This window comes from Dasypus novemcinctus, chromosome 1 (assembly GCF_030445035.2).
Source record: "Dasypus novemcinctus isolate mDasNov1 chromosome 1, mDasNov1.1.hap2, whole genome shotgun sequence".
Taxonomy (NCBI): Eukaryota; Metazoa; Chordata; class Mammalia; order Cingulata; family Dasypodidae; genus Dasypus; species Dasypus novemcinctus.
Genome location: NC_080673.1, coordinates 116,191,237 through 116,202,061, shown reverse-complemented (window position 1 = coordinate 116,202,061; position 10,825 = coordinate 116,191,237). Strand labels below are relative to the sequence as shown.

Below are 10,825 nucleotides of genomic sequence, written 5' to 3'. Positions count from 1 at the left end.
ACACACTCACACTACTTTTACGTAGAAATGCACAAGTATAATTTTTTAAATTTCTTTCTATTTTTGATACATAATTATAATTTGATATGAAGTGACCAAGCCCTGGGTTGTTTGCCATTGCTCTTAAATGACATAAATACCTTGATGGAGGAGAGTATAGAACAATAGAGAAGTTACAGAAAACCAAATTAATTTTAAAAAATCTATAATTTGGCCTTTCATGTATGATTGTTTAAATGAATGACTGGAAATAAACACGAATAAGCATTTGGTTTTAGTGGACTTTTATAGGACATTAAGACATTGGAAATAATGCACATTAACCACAAAAGAACATTATTCCATTTTCTTGAAGTGCGCATGATTTCATGAAAGAGCAGGAATGCATTACTTTTTTGTTTCATAATTAGTAATTATCTCATAAATTGATGCAGAGAGTGAAATTACTATGAGTTAAACTGTTCACAGCAATGTATTTTGCATGTATTGCCTTTACTTAATTTTAAAGTTTTGTTTCCAAAGTTAATGTTAAATGACTGGTGGATACACTATTCTCAAGCAATTACTCTCATTGTCTTCTCAGGCATGCAAACATTTTCCTAAATATAAATCTAAAAGCATCACAGTTGCATCTGCTTCAGAAGTGGTCAGAACAGAGGAGTATGCTGGAAAGTTTGAATTCTTTCAAATCTTAATTCAGAACAGGAGATTTTCATCTATGTCTTCTGTAAAAACAAGACCAGACAAAAAAAAAAAAAAAAAAAAACAGTTTAGAAAGTTGCCACAGTAGTGCTATGATAATAAAAGAAACCACCTCATAAGGTGATTCTCACCTCTGTTTAGGGCATCAACGTTACCCATAAATCTTTGAAAAACATGTTCTCAGGTCCCATCGCTGGCCTGTTGAGTCCGAATCCCTAGGGGTGGGCCAATGGCACCTCTCCTTTCAGGAGACTCTCCAGATAGGTCTGAGCACTCACCAAGGATAAGAACCTCTGATATAGGAGGGGCAGGTTAAGGAGGGTGCCCAGCAGAGCAATGCCAAGTCTACTACTCTAAAGGGGAGCTAAAATATAATGAAATTAATAGACATATAGGGCCTGTTAAATAGTTTTCAATCAAGTAACTTATAAAAGAGAACTTGCTACCATATCAATGGAAAGACAACTGCTCTAGTGGATATTCAGGGACCATTTCTTACTGGTATGGTCCCATCTTCAGCAGTGATTGTTGAACAAATATTGGAAGCAGTTTGATTTGAAGCATATTAAACTATTTTGCTGTCTGGGGTATCAGGTAATTTGCCTGCCTCATATAAGTCTTCATACACCCTGAGAATGGGAAAGCTTATTTTATATTTCTTTTGAATGCTGGCTTCATTTGTAAAACGGGGATAATAATCTCATTACTTATAACTTTACTTATACCTGCACTCATACTTTTTGGCTTCTCTCTGTTGTAAAGGCAAGAAATGTCCTTCCTTTGACCTTAAGGCTAACTCTTCTACCTGTGCTCAGGATCTCTTCTGGCAGTCTCAGAATTTTCCCTCTATTCTCTTTTTTTTCTTATGTTCTTGACTTTTCTTTTTTTTTACTGGGCCCTTCCCATTAGCATTTAAATATGCTGTATATTCAGCTTCTGAAGATTTGTTGAGTGAGTGAATGAACGAATGACTGTGTAAGCCTTTTCTAATCTAGAAAATTTTTCTCACAATTCTATATCTTTCTTTAGCTCTTTTCTGTCTTCATACATTTGCTCTTTACTGTTTATCATCTCCCATGCTTTATCAATTTACAGGATCTGACTTCCATTCCTACCATTCCATCAAAATTAGTCTCACCAAGGTCCCCCATGATGTCCTTATTTCTACATACAATGAACATTTCTCAGTTTTTTATCTTATTTGACATGTCAGTGGCTCTTGGCACTGTAGATCTCTTCCTTCTCTTTGAAACACCTCTCTTGACATAACACTATCCTAGTTTTCTTCCTTCTTTGCTGGGCTTTTTTCATTCTCCTTAGTGGACTCTTTCTTCCTCTTCCATTCATCATCTAAATGTTGTTTCTCAGCGTTCAACCGTAGGTCCTTTTCCATGTAACTCAATACATTTTTCCTGGGAGAACTAGTTTTCTGCTCCAGTGTTGATTACTCTCTGTGCACTCATAATCTATAAATATGTATTTAAATTCTGGAATTCTGACTTGAAATTCAGACTTATGTATTCAACTCCCAACTGTGCTTTGTCTGCCAAATATTTCAAAATTCAATGTTTCATGAAATGGAATGCATCATTTCCCTAATATCTGCTTCTGCTCTTGTGTTTTCTATTTCAGTGGAAGTTACCTTTGCTTACCGTATAGGCCCAAGCAAGGAACCTGGGCATCTTACTTTTCTTTCTCTCAATATTTCAACTGCCTGCTCCTGCCCTCACATATTTCCTATCAAACACTGACTTATTATTTCTACCTGCTATACATCTTAAATACTTTATGTTCTTGAATGTGTTTACTCTTCTTTTTCCCCACTGTCACTCTCCTAGTTCAAGCTCTCATCAACTCTTGGCCTGGGTTTACTGCAAATCCTCTCAACTGTTCTCTGGCTTCCCCACAATATAACTAGAGGTATCTTTCTTGAATACAATCCCAGTGAAATCACTATCTTGTTTAAAACAGGTGATTCCCCAGTAGTCTTAGGATAATATCTTTAAGGGCTTTGTTAGGACCTGCATGATCTGACTTGTTGACCCCGTGAGTCTCTTTGGAGGGTTTTTGTAAAGATTAACGAGTATATGTCAATACCTGATACCTCATGGACACAAAATAGATGAGGGCTCCTCCATTCCTTAATGAAAGCCCATGTTTTATAGATAAAGAAAATGAGACTCACTGAGGATAAATGGCACATACTAATTCATATAAATAGAAAGGTATTCACACAACAAATACTTTTTTTCTCCTTCCCCTAGCTGCATTCCAAAGCAGTAACTTGTTTACTTGTTCAGACTGAATATTTAATATTTGTATTACTGGCTCATTATGTGATAGTTTCTTCCTTTCTTCAAAACAACACAATGGTCAAACCACAGTGCACAAACAAGATTATCAGTAGCTTTGCAAGTCACTGGACCTTAAGACTTTCCTGCTTCTCCCAGACAGCCGCAGAGTCTGAGTAAGCGTACTAAGAGCTGCCAGGAATTTTGCATAAGGAACATTGAATTGTGACTGGCTTCTTGAAAAAAAAAAAAGGCCTCCGTTCAACCTTGACTTTTGAGCAGTCCTTTAAAACTGCATGCCATATAGAAGGGCATACATACACATATCCTTTTCCCCAGGTAATTTCCCTGCATTTGATAAGGGAAGAAGTGGGGCACAGCTGTACTTGGGTACATTTTGTCTTGTTACCATGAATGTTGGAAGAGACAATTTCCTCCATTCTTAGGATATATTTGAATTTGTAAGTACTGTGCTTTTATAATAGAAGTTAGAAAGGAAATTAACATAGTCTCTATGGGTCTGGATGTTAATAGCTGGTTTATTACATATCCATGCTAACAGGGTTTAAGCAGGATGTGGTGACCAGCCTTCCCGTTGGCCCCTGATGATCCCCACCTACTATATTCCCTTCCCACATTGTACCAGGTTCCTCTGCATGACTGTCAGAATAGGGCAGAAATAATAGTATGCCACTTCTGAGATTAGGTTATAAAAGACATTGTGGCTTCATTTTTGGTCTCTTTCTCTTTTGTCTAACTTGTTCCGAAGGAAACCAGGTATCATGCTGTGAGCAGCTATATGGAGAGACCCACAGGACTAAAATCTGAAATCTCCTGCCAATAGCCATTGAGTAAGCGTGGAAGCAGATCCTCCAGCTCCAGTTAAAGCTTCTGAGGACAGCAACCCTGGTGATAGCTTTATTGTAACCTAATGAGAAATCCTAAGTCAGAACCATCCAGCCAAACCACTTTCAGATCCTTGACTCTTAGAAACTGTGAGAAATGGTATATGTTTGTGGTTGTAAGCTGCTAAGTGTTGGGGTAATTTCTTATATAGCAATAGATAACCAATACATAGTACTAGATGCTTACAAAAATAAACATTCTTTGCTCCTTACAGTTGTTTTTATTTGACAGAAAAACATCGTGGAAGAAAAGGATGAACACTTTCAGCTTCACTATTTATCAGTAACTAGGTTCTTATACTCTCAGCCCTTTCTTTGTAATTTCAAGGCATTTTTACATATGCACAAAGAATATTTTTCAAGTGAAAGTCATATGGGTTTCTGTTTTTGTGGGAGATGCTGACCTTTGATGAACTTACTTTTGAAAATTGCTTGGCTGCATATTCATCCTATATGTATGTCTTAAGCTTTGTATAAAACCTATTGGCTTACATTGTGTGAGTGGTTTTGATTACTCATTTTTTAAATCTCTTTCAAATCTTGATTATTGAAAGCATGCTTGCTCATAAAAATTACCTCTAACTTAGGAAAAGAAAAAGAAGTAGATTGGACATTGACCAGTAAAACATATATCTAATCTCAAATTCTTCTACTGCAGGAGTTAAGAGAAGAACCTTCTCATTGATTGATTGATTGATTGATCTATTTTATCTATCTATTTATTTATTTTGTCACTTAAGATGCAGCAGTGGTTCAGTTTTGGATTAAAGGAAAAAGAGCTAGACACAACTTGTGAAGTAGGAATACTAAGCTTGCTTCTCATTTCTCATTGTCAGAAGCAGGCTTGCTGCTTTACTCTTCATGTATGATTTTGAAAGTTTGGCCCAGTCCCTATAGTAAGGAGGGATATAAATTTAAGGAAGGGTATAAAGTCTTCTGAGACTTTCTGGATTCACATTACCTTCCTAGGCTTAGCTGATTTCTCAGAACTCAGGGCAGTTGACCCGATTGTTCACCCTTACTAACCTTCAAAGCAAAGCATCATAAGGGAAGAAAGAAATAATCTTGCAATGACAGCACATGCACAGAAAATCCTGTCGGGGATGTTGCCATCTTATTGTCTCCATGTTTCAATGTGAGCGTACAGCAGGACTGCTCTAAGCGGGCCTTAGAACTGGTCTGCAGAGGAGGACACCCATCTCCCTTGGCTGTGGATGAATTTACCTTCTTTAATTCCAAAGCAGTGGCCCCACTCCTTCAGAGTGATGTGCTTATCCTTGTTGGGGTCACACTCCTCAAAGAAGCGGGTTATGCAGTGTTCCATGGGTACCAGAGATGCTCGCAATGGAGCAAGCTCTGAATGTGTCAGGACTCTGCAATGAAATAAATGACAGTCTATTAACTGAGTAGCTTGCTTATGAGAAGTTAACTATTTGGGTCACCTAAACATTTTTCTTTTACAAGGTTGCTGAAATATGCCAAATGAATAGTAGCACTCATGAAAAGCTGCAAATGAAATAAACTATTTGTGGGTAAAGCAGAAAGTTTTTGGGGCATGAATTCAGTGATTCTCCTTTACTGGAAATGACCCCACTACCATAAATCTATAGGGAGGTGCCCTAGCAATCACGTTTGTACAGCCTGGTTCTTATATACCAGTCATGTCCGATTTTTGCCAGATGTAGGCTCTTAACCTAAATTGGACCAATCAGATTTTCTTGGGAATTTAGGATCAAGAATTAGAAAGAGTGGAAGGAGTCTTCGTGAGGCTGGACTGTAACTTGAGAGCTGTAGCATATGTTCTGTTTTCTGTTTAGACTCTTAACCACATTTGTTTGGCATTTGAGTGCTCTAACATGGAACTTAGAAATTTCCTTCTTTGTCTTGATTTCCATCTTTTATAGATAAGTAGACATTATAAACAGGAGATGACCTACTAATGAGATGACCTACTAATGAGAAGGTAAAAATTTTTTTACCTATCCAGAGGATGTTGGTCAAGTTCACTAAACTGCCAGTGTACAGGATACACATACATGTGGTAGTTTTTCTTAAAGTCCCGTAAGAGAAGTTCAATAGGATGGTCCCCAGCCAAGAGCCTCTTTTCATCCAGATAAATTTTCTTGACCTGGGATTAGGAAAAGAGATCATTAGGGATTGAGACAGATGTAATGGAACACTGTCCTGATAAACTTCATTTCAAGAGTAATGGTAACATGACAGAGGAAAATGAGCCCCGGCCATCGCAAGACCAAACTAAATGTCTTCTGTTCAATTCTACAATTTTCCTGATTTTTACAAAAAATAACAGCTGATTTTAAAAACCTGTGGTTTTAAGAAGAAATTTAAAGTCTTCTCTGATTATTTATTTTAACCAAGCAATATTCACTACATTGTTGAAAATGAAGGGAGACCTTTTAATGAAGAGGGCTGAACCGACCTGGTAAAAGAGCTGGTTATATTCATGAAAATTTCTGCCTTTTCCACATTGGCATACTCTATTTTCAGTCCCTTATTCCCACCCAGTGCCTGCTCAGTTTCGGCTTAGCCCTGGCATGTTACTGCTCTGCCTCCCATTCCCTTTGAAATGTCCTTGTTTTGTACATAAGGCTCTCATGGCTTTCTGTGATGATTACTTAAAGAAAAGGACAGAAATTTATTTTGGGAAATGCATATGAAACACCCAACTTGTGCTGTTACCTATTATGCCATGGAAAAAGTGGACATGATCAGAACAGAACTTTCACCACTTCCCATGACACATCTACCAGCTTCCCTCCCTGTTACCATGGATGAACTTCCTGTGTGCCTACGTCACAGGTGCCTAGGAGCCCACCCCTCCTTCTCTACTCAAGAGCACCTCTTTGGCAGTTGGGGACCTTCTCTGTCCTTCATTAATTTTCCCTTCTTTAACTGAGTCGTTTCCAAAAGCATACAAACATTCTCCACCATCTTCCATTGGTAGATGGGACGCTTGAATTCACATACCCTTCCTGCTATTCTCCCATTTGTCTTTCCCCCTTTATAGCAAAACTCAAAAATATTATTTATACTTGCTGTTTCTTCATCCATCCTTCTATTCTTTCTTATCTGCTCAGTGAATACTGTCCACTCAGGCTTTCCCCTCCATTACTCTACAGAATCAGCTTCTATCAATATTAATTGTGATGTCCACTTGCCATATTAGCGGTCAACTCTCAGTCCTCTTGTAAAAACCTATAAGCAGCATTTGACACAGTTAATCCATACACTACTTCTTAAAATACTTCCTTCACTTCATTTCCAGACTACCAGACTCTTGGTTCTCCTTTTACACCACTGACTACCTTTATCCCAGTCCCTATTGATAGTCTTTCCTTATCTTTTGATGGCTAAATCGTGGATTATCCCAGGGCTTGATCATCGGACTATGTGATCATAGCCAATCTCATGCTGCAATTTCACCTATATGCAATAGATAGATAAACTCTAATCCAGATCACTCCCCTGAACTTTAGAAGCTGTTTATAAATTGCCTACTGAACATCTTCACTGAAATACCTATTAAGAAGATCTTTCAAACTTACATGTCCAAAATCAAACTTTGGATGATTTTTTTCTTTCCTCTCCACAAACCATTGCTACTCTTACATCTTGGTACATGGCAACTCCTTTCTTCCAGGGGCTCCCAAACACCTTGCTATTACCATTGACTCTGCTCTGTCTTTCTCTTCCCACATCCTAATGAGTCTACTTTAAAATATTCCCACCTGCTATCTCCACTGGTATTCTTCAAATCCAAGCTTTCCTTTTTTTTTTTTTTAATTATTCTAACTACCCCTAACTGGTGTTCTTATTTCCCTTCAAGCTCTCTCCCATGGTCTATTCCCTACACATCAGCTAGAACCATCCTTTAATAATATAAATAAGACCACCTTGTTTCTCTGCTCAAAATCCTCCAATGACTTCCCATCTCACTTAAAGTAAGACCAGGGTCCTTACCATGTCCTACAAGGCCCCAAGTGGTCCGACCCTCTCTGCTTCTTTGATTCCATCTCATCTCATCTGATCTTATTTCCTTCCCTTACTCTGTCATTCCTCTGCAAACATACTGATTTTCCCGCTCGTCCAAGTACAGTCCTGTTTCAGGGCTTTGTTGTACTTTCTTTTCCTCTTCTTGGAGCACTCTTCCCCAGATGTCTACCCAGAACAGCCCTTCACTTAAGGTTTCTGCTCAAATATTGTCTTATGAGAGAGGGCTTCCTTCACCAGCCTATTTAAAATAGCACTTCCTTGGTAATTCCTATACCCCTTATCCTATTTTATGGGAAACTTCATAGCATGTTTAATCCAACCTGACATAGATTTTGTATATATATTTGTTTATTTATACATGTGCATATTCATGTATATTTGCTTATATCTTTTGAGTCTGTCCCTTCCCCTAGAATGTAAGCTAATAAAGGAAGAGATTTTTGTTTAGTTCACCATTGTATCTGCAGCAGTTAGATAAATCCCAGGCACCTAGAATGCACAATAATTATCTGATGAATGAATGTTCCCTGAGTACTTCTGGAATCAATATCTTGTACTTTATTATCTTAATACATACCTGACATTATGAGTAATGCCTTATATCAAACATCTGTTTGGTCTAAAATGGTAAAAAAGGTGTTTAGATTTAGATAATGTTTTGGGGCCTGGATATATAAATGCTGAACTGATTTTCACTTTGCTCAACCAGAGCTTGCTGTAGGTAGGGGCTGAGGAGTCCTTCCTCAGGCCACTGCCCTTTGGGCAGGATTTGGGTGGTTTGGCTGTGATATGAATTGTGGCCACTGCTGTTCTTTTAATCCAAGTGGGCTAACCAAGAGTGGGGAAGCAAAGGGGGCTTCTGCGGGTGTACAGAGGGAAGCAGCCCTTCCCCTCCCACACATCTTTTTCTCGAGGTTCTGTCAACAGACACTAAGGTTACTGACCCACAGGTAGCTTACTTTATTTCTCTGCTTCTCATTTAGATATCCAGTGTGTTCAGGATTATGTTCATAAAGCTGCATAAGGATATTCTTGAGCCAGTCTCTCATCCGTAGAGGAAACTGATTCACTTCAAAGTCTGTGCAAGCAGGGATAGCTGTTTCAAGCAGAAAGTAAACATACTGTAATCTTTGGGCCTTATTTGTCTCAGATGCCAAATCCTCATAACAGGGCAACTTAACTTCTGGTGGCTTATAGAGTATCTTCACTGTCACCACTATCTAAAACACTTGTCCCTCACCCTGGCTACATAACAGAATTGCCTGGGGTGTTATTAAAAACGTACTAAACATCAGCTTCCATTCCAAGAAATTCTGATTTGATTGGTCTAGGGTAGAGCTTCACTGCCAAGATGTTTTAAAAGCCCTCGAAGTAATTTTGATGTGCAACCAGGGTCTAGAACCTCTGCTCTAGGACCAGGGATGTGGAATTTAGAGCTCTTCATTAGGAGAAAAGAAAAAGTAGAAGTTAGATTATACTATGGTAGCTAAAAGCATTAGATTTCAGGGGCTTTTAGAAACAAAAGTTTATTTCTTGATTATGCTACAAGTCCAGTGCAAGTTGACAGGACAGCTTTCTGCTCATTGTAGTCATCCTGGAGTTCAAGGTGACGGAGACTCCACCATGTTAGGGGGTCACCATCTTAAGACAAGTCTTCTGAGTTTGTTGTGGCAAGGAAAGAGATCATGGAGAACCATCCACCAGTTCTTAAATGCCCTGAACTCACATGGATGATATTTGCTCACATTTCATCTGACAAAGCAAGTCATATGACCCTGTCTAACTTCATAGGGACTGAAAATTGTAACCCTCTTATGTGTCTTGAAGGAGAAGAGTCCTGGGAGTATTAGTGGGCCTTTATAATGTGGTGAATCACTTAGCTGCGAGGGGATCCAAACACAACTGAGAGCATCCTGAGAGAAGGAAGACTATTTTTAAAAACTTCTGAGAGAATATGTTGTCATAAACTTTTCGGCAAAAGCTTAATTTAAATTGGAAAGAGGGTGAATAATTTAGCAAAATTCCTATGATTCATCTCAATTATTAAGTGCATAACATACTCTATCAGAGATTCTGAATCCTGGCTGCACATTAGAATTGTCTAGGTTACTTTAAAAACAAACACAAAAACAACTCCCGGGTCCTAGCCCCATCCAATTAAATCAGAATCTCTATGGTTAAGACCTGGGCATTATTCTACTTATTTTTTTTTTAAGTCCTCCCCAGTTGACTTTAATGTGCTGCCTGGGTATAGAACTACATTAGCTTTTTCCTGCTTGACTATTATTGAGGCATGCACAGTTTACCCACAATCCTCTCAATGTGGTTGACATTAGTGACAGAATCTTACATTTGCAGGCACCAAAATAATCCAGCTGCAGCTGGTGCCCCTTTTTGGTCCCTTCCAGTCTGCATTTAGTAGCAAACAGATGACAGGAGCTAGCATAGGTCTGATTGTCAGTGCCACAAACCTGGGAAAGACAAGGGAGAGAAAAATCTGATAAAGTCAATATTCTTTGGAAAACACTCCGCTCCTTAAAGCTCCTGGGCAGTCTGATAAACTGTGCTGTGCAAAGATATCATCAGTTAGGTGAGGTTATTAAAATCGCACTTCTCCTATTTGCCCCCTCACCTGAAATCAACGGAACTATGCCACTGATGACAGTTTAACTCCAGACAAACACAGTAGAATGAAAACTGCAGAAGTTCCTAGGGTAAAATAAGCTTTCAGATGAACTTGACAGACCAAATATCTTTAACATTTTTTTTAAAGATTTATTATTTATTTATTTCTCTCCCCTTGCCCCCAGTTGTCTGTTCTCTGTGTCCATTTGCTGTGTGTTCTTCTGTGACCGCTTCTATCCTGATTTATCAGTGGCACTGGGAATCTGCGTTTCTTTTTGTTGCGTCATC

General features: G+C 38.5%; 1 protein-coding gene across 2 annotated transcripts in view; it reads right to left on the bottom strand.

The window, feature by feature from the left end:
- Positions 1-267: 267 nt before the first annotated feature.
- The window catches only part of SPARCL1 (SPARC like 1), a 49,634-nt gene continuing 39,076 nt past the window's right edge, over positions 268-10,825 (bottom strand). For both annotated transcript variants that reach the window (XM_004463926.5, XM_004463927.4), the window contains exons 7-11: positions 10,263-10,383; positions 8,872-9,008; positions 5,878-6,026; positions 5,123-5,271; positions 268-725 (exon numbers count right to left, since the gene is read on the bottom strand). In XM_004463926.5, coding sequence (XP_004463983.1) covers positions 697-725; positions 5,123-5,271; positions 5,878-6,026; positions 8,872-9,008; positions 10,263-10,383 — 585 coding nt within the window. In that variant the 3' untranslated portion in view covers positions 268-696. The remainder of the gene's footprint in view (positions 726-5,122; positions 5,272-5,877; positions 6,027-8,871; positions 9,009-10,262; positions 10,384-10,825) is intronic.